This window comes from Pezoporus occidentalis, unplaced genomic scaffold (genome assembly GCF_034315485.1).
Source record: "Pezoporus occidentalis ecotype Australia unplaced genomic scaffold, CSIRO_AGI_Poc_V1 ctg162, whole genome shotgun sequence".
Classification (NCBI taxonomy): Eukaryota; Metazoa; Chordata; class Aves; order Psittaciformes; family Psittacidae; genus Pezoporus; species Pezoporus occidentalis.
The window spans coordinates 327,066-345,284 of record NW_026913447.1 but is presented as its reverse complement, the minus strand read 5'-3'; the positions used below and the strand labels follow the sequence as shown (position 1 = coordinate 345,284).

The following is an 18,219-nucleotide window of genomic DNA, read 5'->3' as shown; positions in this document are numbered from 1 at the left end:
TTGGGTTATGGAAATGAAAATATCTGGGACTGGACTGTACCATGAAGGAGGTTGAAGACATGGAATTCCACAGGGGCTTTTTTCCGCCCTGTGTTTTCTGCAAGAGAAAGGCAGGCTCAGAGCATAGCTGGGGCTAATGGGATCCTGAGCTGAACTTTGCAGCTTTCCCCTATGTCTGGCAGCAGGCTGACCAAAGCTCTGCTCTTGGAGCTGCCTGATTTCAGGGTGTGTCATTGATTTGTTCTGGATGGTGGCAGTTCCTCTGACTTCATTGCAGTTTTTATAAGGGGGTGAGGGGGAGATAATTTTTCATCTGTTGCAGAATTGTGTTGACTACATCGTCACTGAATTATCCTTCCCTGATTCTTGTTGAGAAGAAAGCTAATCTGACTTTTCTATGATTCAGGCATTGGTAACTTGCTCTCTTTTTACTCCTCCACAAGTAAATTTTTGAGGTCTGATTCTACGGAATTAGAGCTAAAATTCTAATTTGAAGAGCTGAAATTCCACCGGTTTAGTTGCACAGGCACTGTTCATGTCATGCTACAAAGAAAATGCAAGAATTTCAGTGCGTCCTTGTAGTTACTAAGCGTTTGCAGTCATGGATAAAATTGGAGGGAGGAGAAAATGCCAGTCTGAGCCAGAGGATGATCAAAAGTCCAAAATGTCTCAGGAGCCTGTGCCTGGGAGAGTTTGAAAATGGGACACTGATGTCAAAGTCACTTTTGTGCCTTCAGATGTGCCATCCCCAGAGTTCAAAGGAACCCGGAGTAGCAGACGAAGCAGGCTGAACCTGGGAATGGCGTGGGTTGGGATCAGTTTATAACTGCAAATTGTCACTTAATTTTCTTGTTGTTATTGTCATGCAATTAAAGTCATGGCCATTGAGCTGAAAGATGAGGGTGTTTAAATGGATTTCGGGGTCTGTAATCGTTGCTGTGATGTTGCTGCCTAGAGGCAGGGACTTGCAAACCGATCCTTCCAATAGGAGGATTATAGCTGAGAAGGGAGTACTGGATGTAAAGAAATAAAAGTTTAAAGCTGTCATATAGTGGTTTCCACTCAGATAAAAAAGCAGAGGATTATAAAGCTTTTGTAAAAAATAATATGGAAAAAAAAAGCATTGTTAAAGGACTGACAATAGAAAAGCTGCTCTCGGGTAGGAGTGAAAAAGCTCTTGGGAGTTGTGCTATGAAAGGTTCCCCACAAGTATGGGGTGAAGTGAGCTCCCAAAAGGCATGGAAGGCAGCTCTCTGGATTGTGCATCTCTGAAATTTTGCTGCTGAGAGATGTTTTTTCAGCTAAACTAGTGGCTGAGTTGCTGTGTATGGGGCTGCTCTTGGCATCCTCTGCAGCAGTGTAGCCTCTCTAGGCTCATTTTGAGTCTGGAGACTTTATATACACTCTGTCAGTTGATTTTACTTTTCTTTTTGTCATTAGCTGTGTTTTAGCCCCTCATGCTTTAAACAGAAAAGATTCTCCTTATATCTGTGTTGAGGCTTGGAGGTGTTTTTTGCAGCTGGAGGGGAGGCCAGGCTGCCTTGAGGTGGGTGCTGTGGACAAGGGACTCATGACTGAGGTGTAGAAGCAAGAAAGTGAGAGGGAGAATATGAAAACTTGGAGGCATTTGAAGAAAGGGGAAGTAACATCCTGCTCTCCATGTTTGCCTGATGCTGCCTCAATCCATGGGGGGTGGGAAGAGACTTGGATGCTCTTTTCAGACCCTTCCTGTGCTCCTGTGCATTGAACTTGGTGTGCTGTAAGGTGCGAGCCAAGTAGCAGGCCACTCAGGTGAGACAGGGAAACCCAGATTTGTTTCCTTGTCCTTTATGATTCACCCAGGATCAATTGGGGCCTGACTTTCTAAAAATCAACGGTATTGAGGCATCTGAAGGTTTTTCACTGTTAGGTTTCTTTGAGTCTCCCTGGGTGAGTAGCCCGTGTTTGACTTGGATCAAAACACAAAGTAGTGTCACAGTCTCCATTACTCCCTGATAAGGGCTGGTGTGTGTATTCATGGTAACTGCAAAACATCTCTGTTTTGTGATTAAACTTGTTTTCCATTTATGGTAGGATTTTAACGTATCACCTCTGTGAAAACAGCTTATTTCAGAAATGCATTGGGACATAAGGATTTAAGGGTGCCTGTAGAGCATTGTGAACTGGAAGGGTAATGGGTGTAAGTATTAATTGTTACAGAAGGAAATGTTTTTTTCACTAATTAGCAGAAATAGGTTTAATGAGATAAAGCTGGGTCAGACTGCTGCACAGCATATGCGAGGCTGAGGGATAACTGTTGGTATAAAACACACACACCTGCACATCTAGTTTTGAGATGCAAAAATAGAAGTTGATGCTTCGCTGTGTTTTTCTCCCAATGCTAACTGAATTACTGGGCATTGTGAAAACCTGTGGAAAGAAAGCAGCATGGCTCAAGGATCTAAGCCAGCCAGCATCACCAGGGGTTGGTACTTCTGAGGAAGTTGGAATCACTGGGAGTTTGTGGAGGCTGCACTGAACTAGGCACCGTGCACTGTGGGAGACCTGCATGGCCAACATCTGCAGCACCTGCAAGATGCTCCTTTGAGTTCATATGAACAGCATGGATTGCCAAAATCCTTGAGGATATAGCAGCAGTTCAGTCAATATCTGTCTTCATGCTGCTGGCACAGGAGCAGCAGCATTGACCCAAGCAAACCCAAATCCTGTGCTTTGCTTCAGGCCAGAGATCACGGCTGAGCAGCCAGCTGTGGGGCTTTTTTCTTTGTATTTGGCTTTTAAAATTCAAATGTTTTGGACAGAAACACTGTAGTGCAAGCCTATCTCCAAGGACATTAGTCTGCGGAGACATTTGGCAGGAGTGCAGAATATCTGAATGTGGAGTAACTTTTTCAATTTATAAACCCTTATGTAAACACATTGTTTGGATCTTTGAGAATCGATTGTTTAACTTTTCTCTCTATGGTTTGAAAAACAAGAGGGGGAAAAAAAAAAAGCCCTAAGGAAAAAGAAATAAAATACTGCTTATTTTCCTGATGTGTCCCTATAACACTTTCCAAATGTAAAAGCCTCTTAAGATCTCAAAAAGCAGTGATAGTATTTATACTGCCTTTATGAAAAGACTGATCAAAGGAACACAACTGTGCTTGGCTTTATTTAGCATTGATGACTGCATTAATGTCAGGGTGCTTACTATTTTATTGAACTCAAAAGTTTTGGGTTCTGCAAAGCGTAAAGCCATCCGAGGCTTTGGTGTGTGCTCGATTTATATCATATTATGTGCCGTGCTATCACAACATGCTTTGTGCTATGATGGCTGCATTTCTTTGTCAGTCATTTGGAAAGCCTTTGGGGTTTTTCAGTCTTTTTCTTCCTTTTTCTTTTCCTTTCCCTCATTTTTGTGTTTTGTTTTGTTTGGGTTTGTTTTGGTTTGTTTTTTGTTTGGTTTTTTCCTTAACCCTACAGGAGGGTGTTGAGCGTTGGGAAGGTTTGACCTTGCTGGGAATGCCTGAGTTTTCCCTCCATGGGGGAGAGCTGATCCCAGCTGCATTCAGCCAAGCAGCCAATACTCCCTGCACGCAGGTGGAAAGAGGTTAAAAGACATTCATGTGCCCTGACTCATCTTGCCCAGCTGCTATGGTCAGGCAGCTTTCTTGGCCACTAACAAGGCTGTGAAGAGGCCAAGTGAAAACAGACACATGAAAAATCCTCAACAGATGAGCTGAGGGCAGTTTCTGCTGATTCCCACACAGGTATGATACCTTATACCTAGGGGTTTTGATGTTGTGCATGCATATGGGGCAGGAATGTGGGGTCAGCACCCCTTTGCCTGGGGGTCAGGGTAGAGGAGGGTGCCGCAAGCATGCTTCTTGGGTGGAGAGTTTAAAGGGTTATAATATTAAAATGATAGTATGCCAACAAACTGCACAGCTGGTTAAAGCCTGACTTTAAGGGGCGGATCAGATCAGATCCCAGACCAGAAATCTCACTAAAAGGCTTTGCATGGGTTTTTATGAGTGCTATTGTCTCATGGATGTGGCTGTGTATGGGAATGGGTAGCACGGTCCAGCTCTGAATATCACTGGCGTGGGATAGCAGCCCTTTGGCATGGCATAGTTCAGCATTTTGTTGAGATTTTTCCTTTTGTAACTGCTGGTCACGTTGGTGGTGAAAGCAGTGCTGCTTTTAAAGCGGACAAAAGCAATTCTTATGTGCTAGGCAAGTTTGAAATAGTTGGGTTTTCCCACATTCTCTGGACTTTAGAGATTGGCTGTGATTTCCCTCCCCCAGATGGTCACATTTCTCACTTTATGAATCAGGTATTGTTTTTATTACTTATTTTTTTTCTTTAACTGCTTTTTGCCTAGTCATAGTTTGACCTTACCATCTGCTTGGAGGTAAAGTTGATATGTGAGCCTGAAAATAAAAGGTGACTGACTCTTTCCTAGTCCACTCTTGTACAGGCAGGTTTAGGTAGCAGTGGCTGTGGTGGGTCTCCTGGCTGCAGTTAATGTTGGCTGCTTTGCAGAGTTCTCCTGCTGTTGGTACTGGCTTTGGTAAAGGCAGGGGCAGGATGATCCACAGCCTAACTACAGCAGCCCTGGTCAGGTGATCTGTAGATCATAGAATCACTGGCTGGTTTGGGTTGGAAGGGACCTTAAAGCTCATCCAGTTCCAACCGTCTGCTACAGGCAGGGGCACCTTCCAGTAGGTCAGGTTGCTCCAAACCCCATCCAACCTGGCCTTGAACACTGCCAGGGATGGGGCAGCCACAGCTTCTGTGGGAAACCTGTGCCAGTGCCTAAACACCCTCACAGGGAAGAATTCTGAGCAGATAATTTTGGTAACACACCATGTAGCATGCAGGATCTGGGGATTTTTCTCATTTCTCCCCTGGGAGCAGAGTTGGTGGTCAGGACTTCACTGGAGCTGCAGCTGTCCCTACGTTTTTTGTGTCTCACCTCTGCAGTGGGTTATTGAGACCAGAGCTCTTCACAGTGCCACACTTGTGATTTGCAAGGCACTGTGAGGGGACCGAAGAGCAGCCCTGGGTGCTGGGAGCTGTGTGTCCTGCTCCTGGTGCTCCGCAGATGGTGTCAAAGCTGCAAAGTGGAGCTGAATTTCAGGAATGCAGGTTGTGCACAGTCCTGGCTGCTGCAGAGTGGAGCATATCCAAAAGCTGGCATTGTCCTCAGTGTCTGCAATGGAGGACTCGGGAGCAAGTTCCCAAAGAGGCTCTGGTTTTCCAGCTGTATCCTCCTTGCGCTGCTTTGGCAAGAGATTAATTCACTGCCAATACTGTGAGGTTGTGATTTGGATTAATTTATTTCACATTGAACTCATTAAGTGCTATTTGTCATGCATTTTTTTGACCAGCAGTGAGAAACCTCTGTGATGTAGGTGCCAAAAATGTGCTAACTGACATTGAACAGTGTGCAACAGGGTACAGTGGGATGAGACCTTTGCTGGCTCCTGACTTACACCACGTTTCCATTGCAGGCTTCAGCAGTCATCTGGGGATGAATTGCAGGATCTGGCATATGAGTCTGCAGTAGTGGTTGACCCCTCCTGGAGGTGTCATCAATGATAGGAGAGCAAGTGTTCAACTGCACTCTTCATTTCTATAGGTTAAGGACCTCCTTTTGAAATCTTTCGTGACAGGGTCAGTAAATTTACTAAAGAAATTGGTAAACTGAGTAATGTAAGTCAGTAAGTCTATCATTCTGCCATCCCTTCACTAAGTTTGAGTATTGATGATTGTATATGAATTTCAACTGCCGCATTTGGACTTCAAGCCAGACTGCTACTTCAAGCCTCATGTCCTGGCTTTTAGCTTCTGGTCCAGATCCAATACATTAGGATTAATATATATATATTGGCTAGGGTAAATAGACCTTAAAATATGGTAGATATTAGTGAGATATTGGCACGTTCTGTTAACAGCTCTGTTTCGTATATATGCTCAGAGGTCTTGATTTTTAGATAAAATTTAATAAACCAGGGGAGGTGACAGGCTTTTATGTGCAGAAGATGGCTTTGTGGCCCATTTCAGAGCTAGCTGGAAGTTTATGCTGGTGGCTACTGAGGAGTAGAGCTGAGGCCCCATCTCTGCCTTCCTATCCAAAGATCTGGCTTTAGTTTACAGAGGGAAAGTAAGAATAATGTGCTAAGTTGAAACTGTGACAACTGCAAATGAAACTGCAAGTGAAACATGAAATGGCACAAAATGTATCGCTAGGTTTGGTGTGATGGCTACGTTCTCTATAGAAATTCACCTACTAGGTAAGTCGGCCTACTGTTGCTTTGCTGAAGACAAGTCTCTCTAGGTGGTATATTCATCCTCAGTCCCTCCAGGGTCTGTGTCTTTTTTATTTCTCAGATGGTGAAAGTAATCCCTGTTACAAACTTTATTTTGCCTGTGGCAACTGTTCTAAGGCATCGGCTTTGAGCATGGTCCAAAGCTAATTAAATCAAAGGGTATTGATCAAATAGTTGGCTTCATGCTTTGGCTTTGTGCTCTTCCCACTTGAACAAGGAGCTGCATGGCTTCCCTGTTGTCTGCTTACATATTTAGGAGAAATAGAGAAGGAAAGAATAACTTTTGTCTCTTTTCCCTTGCAAAAAAAAGGGAAAATGCTAGGGGAGGGTTGCGAACAAAATATTTGGAGAGGAAGCGTAACCTCTAAACTGGAAGATACATTAAGATTTTCAAGGGGCAGGAACATGTGGAGTGCTGACAACATCTTTCTGTGCTTGCCAGTTCATTTCTATAGGGTCCTTGCCAAAAACTTCCCCAAAGCAAGGGGCTTTAGTCAGAGTCACTACAAGGAGGGCTTTGTGAGGAAAATGCTGCCCCTTGTCCCCTCTTGCGTTCTGGTAACACAGGCAGCTTAGGCCAGCTCTGTTTTCAGGAACATGTAGTGTCTTGCATGAAAAATGCAGTAACTGCATTATTGGGGTGATTCTGCTTGGTCAAATGAAGCATGAGTTTGCAAACAATATGATGAAATGACAAATCTGGCACTGGCTCGGTCCCACTGAGGTGATAAAAGGCTTCACATTTTACTGCATAGAATATACGTGTTTTATGTATGTAAAGGATAGGTGCAAAATCCAGTAAGGTACAATTTAATCAGACTTTGGGTATTTGATAACCATTTTGTTAGATTCTTAACTATCCTATAACTTTTATTAATAACTATATTGTTGTCCTGAATTAAATGCCAAGTCTTACATCCTCTACTGTCTTAGATTTAACAGCCATTCTGTTAAGCATCTCCAGACCGCAGACTTTAACCTGGCATCCAAACTGATAGGTAACCAAAACCAGTCCCCCAGCATGCTGCAGAATTTTGTCCATTAATATTATATAGCGTTTGCTTCTAATATATGTTACATATGTTTGGGCGCTGTAGTATCTCAGTCATGTTTATGACTTCATCCCTGTCTGATGCATAAAACATATGGTACTTGTATGGCATCCATATGAGGAGAGTTTACGCATTGTATCTGTATGTGTGTATGTTTCTATATTTGACTGGTGTGAGATCAAATAACCCAGCCAAAGAAAAATTGTCCATGGGAGAGTAAGTGCTACCATATTTCAGAGCGAAAGGCTGTAACAGGCTAATTTTAAGGTTTTGCATATAACAGATGAAGCTGTTAATAGTGCCTTGGTATCAAGATAGCACCAAATAAAAAGGAGAGGATCAACAGGTGCCTGTCCTGTGGTTTTGGTATTTTTCTGGTTCTGTTTTTAATACTTCGGTCCTAATGCATAATGGGGTAGGGGCGGGTGGGGGAGATCATTGTCATGGAAACAGGGCACAATGGTGATTAAGATGAATGTGGGTCTTTTGTTTCTGGGGTGCATGCAGCTGCTGAAGTGTCTGTTATTATTGTACTCTGCTGTGATTTGTTGAGATTATCTGCTGCATGTGACTTCCATGAGCACAGCGAATGGAGACCATGTGTTTTGATACTTCTCATCTGAATAAATGCCAGCAAATAGGAGTCACAGATTTGCTTTAGGGCTGGGGATAAAGGGTTATTTCTGCCTTCAAGAAAGTTGTTATGCCAAATTGCTTTAATTTTTTTTTTTTTTTTTTGGGGGGGGGAGGGGGATTTAGTGAGAATTAAGTGGAAGCTGGAAGTCCCTGGGGCAGTTGTTGCTGTGGTGGGTGTTGAGGTTGAGGGCTCTGTTATGGCTGGCAGGGAGGACAATCTTGTGCCTCCTGGTGAATGGCAGCACGTGTCTGAAAAAGATCTGTGCTCTTCTTGGCAAAGCCTTCTGAAGGGCTGTGATGGAGCAGCCGTGGCTCTGAGCCATCACTGCACTCCGGGAAGGAAATCCCATTCTTGTGGGGCAGATGGCAAAGTGCCTGTTGATATTCTGGGGAGGGTGAGGGGTTGTCACGGTTCTGCTGCTGGAGATTTCGGTGGACTTGGGACAGCCTTAGGGCTGCTGTAGGCTTGTAATGGCTGTTCGGGAAGATTGACAATAGCACTACATTAAAGTGCCCATGGCAGAGTTGCTTGGCATACACATGTACAGTTTGTATTTCTCTGGCATTGCATGTGGGCCGTCTAATGCCCTTCTGTGTTGCTAGAGGAGCAGAAATGTCCCGCCACAGGGATGCGATCCAGCCCCCTGCTTGTCCAACAAAGAAATTCTTGTCACTAAACAAAAGGCCTTCTTAAGGAATATTAGAATCAACTATGCTGGAAAAGACTTTGATGGAGGAGAAGAGGAAGAGGGAGCTAAGATCATCAAGTCCAACCAAGTCAAAAGGGGAAAGGAAATTTCTTTTCCTGTGATGCTGTTGACTTTGATTTCTTTTCTTCTTTTTGTAAGTAGCAAAGGCTTATCTGCCAAATAAACCATTACCTTCTTTTTTAAGAAAAAAAAAGAAAAAAATTTGATTAATATTCTCTCTTTTAAAGATACATACGAATTGCTCAGGCACCGACACTAATACCTGTACATAAGCGTCTTCCAGGGCTGGGAACAGGAAGAGGCATATCTCACCTGATTCACATAGTAATAGTCTTGACCTGGTTTCCAATAATTATTTTTATTTTTTTTTTCCTGTCTTTCATTCTGTATATACCTTTTTTACTGGTTGTGGCAAATCTTTGATAGATCTCTAAAAGAAAGTCAGGTGTACCTTTTCAGTTCTCTCTTTTTCATCTCAGATATAGACACACATTTGGCAGAATATAAAGTTCTGCTTTGACAGCATGCATTTATCAATATTTCATGTAGTGTTTTAGGGGCCTGGGTTTTTTTCTTTTTCCATAGAGTATTGCATGTAGGCTCTGTATTTTAATAGTAACTCAGTGTGGCTAATTAGTTTGAAGGCTCTTTGAAGAGCTGATGTACTGACTAAATAAGCTCTTATTTTTCAAAGCAACAAAAAGCACACTTAATTCACAGAGCTGATAGTTGTAAGACTGCCTTTGGTTTGCATGCTAGGAGCCAGTGTGAAGCCCAAGCGTGCTTGCAGTCAAGTTTGCTCCAACACTGTCTGCTAGGATTGGTGTTAGTGTGCTCAAGGGATTTTTCTGTGTCTTTGGCCCAGTAGCACAGCATAAATTTGTGCCACTGGGATTGATGTGTCCGGGAGGAGGATGTCGTGTAATGAATGCTCCCACACCATTGAAATCAGTGGCAGTATTATCCATCCCTCCTCTGTTTGCAGGCAGGTTCAATCCAATAATGAAGAGCAGCTTTGAGTTTCTAACCAGATGACATGGCTAATCCTGAAGCATGTATAAAGCGGCCATAGTTATTAGGAGATTTGTGGCTTTGAAAGTTCGGATTCCCTTAGTGCAGTTTGTTAATGGCAAGGATTTGCGGTAAGTGAATAATAGATGAAAGTCATCAAAAGGCTTACAGGGGATTTCTTGTGACGTGGTGTGCTCTGTCTGATGCCAGAACTGGAGATTTCCGGGTGGATCCTAAAAATAAAAAGGGGGGGGGGGGGGGGATAGGAGAGTGGTTCAATATTTTGTGTTGCTCTGTGAAACTGAGTTTGTGTGATATATTGGGAACTACAGCCACAGTGCAGAGCCATGTGGAGTTAATTCTCTTCGATGGGGCATATCTCTGTATGCTCCCAGGGTTATTTTAACCTGCAGAACCCTTCCTGTGAGCTGGGCAGCAACCCCAGTGTGGTCTGTAATAATGCTGTAATAATCCTTTCCCAGCGTGCATCTCATGCAGGACCTTGGTAGGAGGGTGCCCCTGTGTTTGTGTTTCTGTGTTAATAGATTCAGTCCTGTCACTGGGCTTGGGTACTCGGAGTCACCTTGTGAGTGGCAGCATCAATCCTGGCTTGGAGGCTGGGACAGGGCTGTGGGAAGCTTCTTCCTGAGCCTACAAGGGGAAGAATGCAATGAATAACCCTCCTTGTCACAGTGCGAGGGAGGTGTGAGGGGTTTCAGGGACACCTTTAGGAAGAAAAATTGTGGGGTGGTATCCTGACATGACTGATGGACAGTGACAGCTTACGGTCTCTATTTTTTTAATTAAAAAAAAAAGGGTATATATTTTTAACTCTGCTGCCATGTCCTAGGTTGGATTGTACCTATGTTACGTTTGGCAACATCTAATGAAGCTGCAGCTTGGGCCAAATCCTGATGAATTTGGCTTGAGGGGTGTGATTTGCTGCTGGGAAAAGCCAGTTATGTGCATAGATGCAGGAGGCAGAGTCCCATTTGCTCTCCTCGCTGTTAAAATAATGTTTGCTTTTGGGGATGCTGCTGGGGCCTGACCTGCCCAACAAAGACAGTGTCTGGGGTTGCAGCCCCTGTTGTGGCTTGCCAGAGGGGTGCTCGTATCTTTTGTAGCTAGCAGAATGGTTGCTGCAGGCTGCAAAACCTGTGTTAAATCCAGCAATTCTCTGTGTGCAGTGTGTTTGTTGGGAAGTTGAAATCATCTTCAAGCACTAATCCATTGGCCCTCTGAGGAGGGCATGTCTGTCTTGTTTGTGTTGCAAAACTGAGTGAAAGTTAGGAAATGTTTATTGTTGCTGCCATGTGAGTTTGTTAATTCTTCTCCCTTTTGGCCTCTCTGTGGTAAAAACAGAAAGTGGGGATGTAATTAGAAGCTGGTTTTATACTGTGAGCATCAGCAGAAAGAGGCGAACGTACTACAAACAGGCACATGTATACCTGGCGTTGCCCAGCTCCTGCCTTTGCACACTCTTTTGTTGCACTGTTCTGGCTGTAGTTCCTAAATTTACTTGAGTGATGGAGTCTGGGGGCATGTGATGTTGGTGGGGGTATCACCCTGTGAATGGTTGTCACCCAGGTGGGGAGGATTTTCTCTGCCTGGGTTGGTGCCAGCCTCAGCCAGTTGATAGTTGCCCTTGTTTTGCTGGTGATCGGCATCTGCCTGGGCATCCTGAGTGTCTGTGAGTGAAGCGCTTGGATGCAAAGCAATGCACTTGCCTGGGCAAAAATAACCCCAGCCCCATAATGCCAGCCCAGGAGCTCGAATGGGAAATGTTTGTGCTCATGGAGAATTGTAAAACTGAATGAGTATGGGCATGGTTTGCTTTTTTTAGAGCGGGCGAGTCCTTTATTCTGCCAAACGTCAGGAATATCAAAGATGTATTTAGGCAGTGGGAGAGGAAGGATTCAGTGTGACTGACGGAAAGTGTTGAGCAAGAGAGGCTGTGCTTTGTGCCGGGTTATTATGGTTTGAAACCTGTCGCAGCATGCAGAGGAAGCACGGTTCAGCAAGCCCATAGTTAGAGCCGAAAGCAGTTCATCCCTGGGATTTACTGTATGCATAGCCTGTCGTCATGGCCAAGAGCAAAGTAGGGATGTTAAATAAACCTCCTGTCCCCACAGGCAATGGTCCTCAAAAGACAAAAATATCCTTTGCGAGGGTGGCTGCAAGTGAAATCAAGGCCTGGCTGGGAGGAACAGGGGGCTGGAGGGAGGTTATCTTGGTCTTGAGCCCTCAGTGAGCATGGCAATGGGTAATAGCATCATTTGGGGAGCATTGAGGGCCTTGCTGCTGTGAACACACTTGTGGAAAATTCACTCCTTTTCTCTTCTTCCCCAGGCCTCCTGCAGCCTGAGATCTGTCCTAAAGTCACAAAAAATAGCATGTATCTGGGTGTGTTTGTGTGTCCGAGTTAAGGCTCTTTTTTCCCATTATTAAGGTTTTTTTTTATAGTGTTTTCAGATTGAACTTTCAGACTTTTCCGCTACTCCGGTGGAGGATTAAGGGTTCTGGATTTTTGCTGTTAGTAGAATTTCTGGCTTTGTAAGCTTCATGGTCATATCACAAGCTCTGAGGGTGCTGTATGGCTGGCATTGGTCCCTCTTGCTAAGGAGGGAGCAGCTGATGAATTAGCCACAGAATTAGTTTTCAGTATTAGAAAGAATCCTGGAAAATAGTGAAAATCAAGCAGTCTTTTGAAAGCAGATAACCCTTGCTAAAATTGGTCCTCTCAAATAAATTGAAGCAGTGAATTTGTTCTTTCCCTCTCTGCCCCCCAGCAGTTGTGGGGTTATTAGAAGCCTGGCCTCTTCCTGTTAATAGGGCTCCTCTCAGGAGCTCAAGTAAGCTTGCAGAAGCATTGGAAATAAGTCTCTTCTAACCCAGCACACTGCTTCCTGCTGTAAAATAGACTTGATTAAATTTTCTGGCTCTCATTTTCATTGCTTGCAGACATCCAAAACCTTCACTTTGTGGTGGAAAGCGGTACTTTGGGAATTAGAACTAATGTTAAAACCTAAAGAATGTGATTTGCCAAAACAATGTTGCAGAGATGTGTGTATGTATAATATATGTGTGTGGTTTTTTTTCTTTTCCATTTAAAATACCATTGTAAAACTCTGCTGCTTGAATAAAATCAATGGGATGTGTTTTTTCTCCTCTCTTTTTTGGGCATTTGTGATAATTTCTGAATAGGGAAAAATAGGAAGTTTTATCCCAAAGGGGTGATTTCACCCACTACATTGCAGCTGCAACCAAGAAGCATGAAGTAACTGAGTTTGTGTAGCCTTTCTCTGATCTAGCACTGCCCAACGCTGCTGTACCAGCTCTGGTTGGGGGCACAGTCCTGTCCATCCCCTGTGTGCTCACAGACCCACCAGCAAGCTTTGTGCCACGGGGTTGTCACATTAACCCATGGAATTTTTTGTGGCACCCTACCTGGGTGCTGCGTCTGTGCAAAAATCCTAGGTTATGATAGAGAATATCTCCCATGCTTAATTTCCCATTCAGTTCTGAGTATAAACTGTTTCTCTTAGGTGAATACTTCTGTCTGTCACTGCTACCTGATGTGATTGGAAACTGAAGACAGAATTAAGTAAAAGGTTTGCAGGGAGGAAGAGGTCAGGATGTGAGCTGAATGCTTAGAAAGAACTTGTTTAGAGCGGTGATCCTACAATGGACTGGATAGAAGGTGGAGAGCCCTGGAAATAAGGTAGTGAGGCGTGAAACGCAGTGACAAGATTTGGGCACTCAGAGTGAGGCGTGAGAGGCATTACATGCTGTATATTCTTTGTACATTGGTCAGACGTGGGTGACTTTTGACCCTTTCCTTTTTAATTCACGTGAAGCCAATGTGCTTTCCAGTTGGGTGATTTATTTCATGTTTTGCAAATGTGATCTTGCTTGGGCTTTCAGGTACGAAGTGAGTCTTACACCTTGGTAGGAACAGCACGGTTGCTACTTTGCCAAGAGTGAAAATTTACAAACAAGTAGTACTTACTGGAAATAAGTCTGAAATAAAGTAAAATCTTTATTTTGACACAGTCTCTCAGTTTTAATGTCAAAGCTCCAGTGCCTTTTAATTCACATTTCTGTGATTTGTTGTCTAATTCAGAAGCATTGTTTATAAAAATGCCCACCATCTGAACTAATGGTAACAAGCTGCGCCTCTGCAATTGACAACATCAGTGAAGACACTTTGAGGGCTAACTTACAGCAACTTCTTCAAAAAGTAAACAGGAATTCTGTTTGTATTCGAGTGTGTGTGCTGGGCATGCCTGTGAGCAAGTCTTGCCTTTCTGAGGCCTTGCACTTCTTGTGAAGCAGAATGTCATGCATGGACCTAATAGATGACAGCCCTGGCCTTTTCAAGCTTCGTTCAGATGAATACATTGGAGAATACTTTTGTTAGGGCCACAGAGCAATTACCCCATGCCCACATCCGGCAGTAGTGTAGCCCAAAAGGGAGGGGTCTGCAGGATGAAACTGTTGAGCTAAGACCTGACCTCCACACTATGGCTGTTTTGGGGGTTACTTTGGATTAGTTCCTGCATGTGGTCCTATGGACCAAATGCTGATGGACATTCGGCTGCAGCATGTAGCACAGCAACCAGAGTGAGTTGTGAGTGCTCCTGGCACACACCTGCCTCTTGAATTTCATCTGAGAAGAACCTGGTGGAAGCTTGCACTGGCATAGGAAGTAAAGCACAGTCACAGGGAAGATGAAATCTGCTTCAAAACTGCTCTTAATTTGTACTGAACTGGTACAACAGACCCTGCTGATGGCAGCCGTTGATCCTGGGGGTACTGGGAGGAACAGTGGCTAGCAGGCTCCTTGCAGAATGAATATTCCCCTCCATGTGCAGGCTCTTTTCCCCTCCATCCATGCTGCAGTAACAAGGCTTTAGATTAACTGCCCCATGCTACGTTAAGAGTCCAGTAAAACCTTGCTTGAGGAGGGCAGGTATGTTTTGGAAAACAATATTTGGTAAAAATGGACTAAGGAGAGTTTCTCCATTGTTGACAGTGGTGGTGGTTGGATGTGGGTTTAGTGACACGAACGTACTCATTCACACCTATGTTGCAGCTGCGTTACCAAGAGGCATGAAGCAACTGAGTTTGTCTAGCCATTCCGTGTCCCCCAGGGGAGGGCGCATCCACCTCTGGGGCCAAGAGGAAGAAGGATTGATGCCTTCTTTGGCAAAAACATAGGAGAGGTGTAAAATTTGACCTGTCTCCAAGTCCTCAAGAAGAGAGCAAGTGCACAGAGGGTGATTGGGAATTAAGAATTGATTGCACAGGGTGCCAGACAAAAAGCTTGTGCTCGTAATGCCTGGAGCTTCAGGAGCATGTCTTCAGAATGGCAGGAAATTTTCATGGTGGGAAAGATGCATCTGAACAGCAATAACACAGCATGGTTCGAGTTATAATTGTAGGTGCTAATGCCCAGTTGTAACTTCATCATTTTTGCCTGTTGCAGAAAAGGTAGAAAGCTAGTATTTATAATTTTTAAATTGGCAATTATTCATCTTAAATTGCTCACTTTTGTAACTAGAAATGATACTTGTGAGCATGGCCACATAGCCAGCTAAATGTCTGTTTGCAGCAGAGCTATGAACTAACAAATTGGAGCATTCAGTGCCGTGCTGGTTTGACTGGATTAGGCCAGTTCTGTTTGTACACTCTGCTGCTAGCCAAGATAAAAATAGAATTTGTGTCTTTAGTACCCGTTAGTGTGTTTCTAGGACCCAAACCCCAAAAGCACTATGTCTGTCTCTCAGGACTTTTAGGTGTTGTTGGGAGAGATGTGTGTTTAGGAGGATCAGGTCCTTTGTAAAGCTTGAGTACAAAATCTCTGCAGTCTAAATGCAATGTCACTGCTCTATTCACAGCTGATAAATCAACAAATCCCAAAGGATTTTAAAATAACTGCAGTTGTGTAATCTGTTAGATTTAGGATGTCTGTCAGAGCTTGGAGGGTTCCTTAGTTGTGGAGAAGCTGTGCAGCTCCTCAAGTCATCCTCTTCAAGTATTTGTTCTGGGAGGGTGTCACAAAATGAATGGGTTAGGGTCACTCAAAGAAGAGAGGAGACGGCTCAGTGTGGCTGTTGACATCCTTCACCCGTTTGCTGGGTGTTTTGGAGGTCCCTGCTCTGCTTGTCACTCTCTGCAAGCCCTGGCCTTGCTTCTGAGGTATCTCTATAACATGCATGGCAGGAATGTGGGGTTTATGCTGTGCCAGCATAATTACAAGGATCTAGTATGTCTCCTTTCCACACCTGGAATGGGGATGTGATTCAGCTGGGCTCTGTTATCTGCATCAAGGGTGTCTATCCTTTTGGTTTCTGAAGCAGGAGGTATGCATGCCATCCCACTAAAGCCAGCCAGTGCTTCTGTCTGCACCATGTGGGCAACTCCCTCCCCTGGGGCTGCAGCCCCAGGAGTTGGGGCTGTTGGTGACATGCTGTAGGTAGGTGGGAGCTGCTGGTGGGAACGGAAGCACTGTCCCTTGCCACTGCTGCCCTCCTCTTCTGTCCCTGCCTCTGCACTCCTGTGGCCAGATCAGAGCACTGGGCTGGGCTTAAACTCCCCATCTTGAGGTCTGAGTGTTTGAATTCAGTTTGCTTTGGCTGGCTTAATTTGAAGCTGGATCGGTTCCCTCACTGTTGCTCAGATGACTGTGCCAGCACCTGAGCAGCGTATGGGGTGGGAGGAAATCCATGGTGGTGTTTGGTCTTGGCTGATCCCACAGGTTAAGGGGGTTGTGAAACTGTAATACTTCAAGGCTTCACCAATGGCTTCACCACCTTAGACCTTGCAGCAGCTCTCTGAGACAAAACATGTTGCTGGCACTGGAAGGAGTTGCCTGAGGTGCTGCAAGGAAACTGTAGCACAGCAAAAGAAAAGGAATTAATTTCTTCCAAACTCAAAGCCATATCATTGCATCAATACCAGGTAGAATGAGGTGTCTCACCAGGCTTTAGTCATGGTCCTGTGTCATAAGGCTGAATCTTATCTTCCAGTAAAAGACGCAAGCAGGCAGTGAGCCCACAAAAACACAGCAGCAATCCTCCCTCTGCTCCCTTTTCTGGGAGCTCAGGATTTCATGGTGGGCAAAGAGGTCTTGTCTGAGACCTCTTGCTTAGCCTTAACACAGGTGTGTTTGCCCAGAGACTCTTCAGCACTTGACTCTTTGTTCCTGTTGGTCTTAAATTCTTGGTGGTTTGGTTTCTCTGATGAACAGTGTTCCCATCTGTTTGCCTTTCCAAGATGTTGCTGTGGTGTTGTGTTGTACACATACCAGCAGCCAGCCTGCAAGCAGCTTGAGCATCGCCACGGTGAGCACCAACAGTGTGATGCTCAAAGCTACAGGCAGTTTTAATCTAGCGGTGGGGGACTGGGTCTAATCAGCACCAAACATGCGTGTACTGACTTATAAAAGGCCACAGAAATATACATTGAAATTAACTTCTGAATTCATTTTTCCTCCAAGATTTCAGTAGGTCTAGTTGCACTCCTTGCTGTAAATTTAGTAGTGAAAAATATACCACAGACAAAAAAAAAACTGGATTCAGAGATTTGTTCTCTAGAGAGACACCAGTTTGGGTATCCTGGCGTAGAAAGCCACAGCCTCTGTGAGACTTGGGGAGGTGCTGTTTAACCTTGGCCAGAAGATGAGGGCTGCTTCTCATCCTCGGAAGGGAGCTGGGAGCTCTTTGCATACCCTGGGCTGTTTGAATACACTCCCTGAGAATTATTAGCCTCTCTGCTCCATGACCGACTTTGCTCTTTTCTGCCTTTGCTGGTGTTTATTATGGGAAGCAGAGAACACTGTGTCCCTTGCATGTGCCATCGCCCACAGAGCCGGGGGCAGGAAAGGGCTTGTCGGTGATGAGATGCTGGATTGAGCTTGTTGCTGATGTGCTGTAGCTCTGTGTCTATAAGAGTATGTTGAAGTAGCAGCAGGTTTACCAGCACCTTTGGTTTCTTCTGAGATAAGTTGTGATTGGAGAGCTCAGTTCTTGTGGTAGATGGAGAAGAGGGCTGGCCATGGGGTGTCCCTGTAGCCCAAGGAGGGGAAGCCTCTTGCAAGCTTGGCACTAGCAAGGTTTGCCCAAGACTTTGGTGTTTTCCTTTGCCTGAATGCAACTAAGGGAGACTTGGTTCCTGCCCTAAGACATGGCAATGTGTGAAAACTACCCCGTGGTGCTTGCCAAAATCTGTTCTCAGTGGCCTGAGTGTTCTTGCACAGTGAGGGCAGCAAGGTGAGTTTCATGAGGAGCCATGTGCCCTTCCGTCAGTCACTATCTGTTAGTCATTAATTGGCCCTGCCTTACCTGAAAAGCAAGTTAGCTCATTTGCTGGTGTCTTGGAGAGATAGTTTGTTAAGTTTAGCTTTTAAAATCCCCTTTGGGGCTCAGTTCTGCAAGGATTTGTGCTGCCCTTCATCTTTCCAGCCTGAAGAAGATTGAGTTTCAAGACAT

The 18,219-nt window shown here is 44.6% G+C and overlaps 2 protein-coding genes across 8 annotated transcripts in view; one reads left to right on the top strand and one right to left on the bottom strand.

The window, feature by feature from the left end:
• The window catches only part of PMAIP1 (phorbol-12-myristate-13-acetate-induced protein 1), a 442,512-nt gene that overhangs the window by 340,095 nt on the left and 84,198 nt on the right, over positions 1–18,219 (bottom strand). The gene's annotated exons all lie outside the window — the stretch shown is intronic.
• PDZD2 (PDZ domain containing 2) overlaps positions 1–18,219 on the top strand; it is a 204,671-nt gene that overhangs the window by 111,477 nt on the left and 74,975 nt on the right. Inside the window, exons 1-2 of one of the 7 annotated variants that reach the window (XM_062612870.1) lie at positions 3,243–3,752; positions 9,702–9,858. The exons of 5 other annotated variants lie outside the window; for them this stretch is intronic. In XM_062612870.1, the coding sequence (XP_062468854.1) occupies positions 9,770–9,858 (89 nt within the window). In that variant the 5' untranslated portion in view covers positions 3,243–3,752; positions 9,702–9,769. Of the gene's footprint in view, positions 1–3,242; positions 3,753–9,701; positions 9,859–18,219 lie in introns of those variants that run through there. One more of the 7 variants, XM_062612872.1, reaches the window with a different exon arrangement.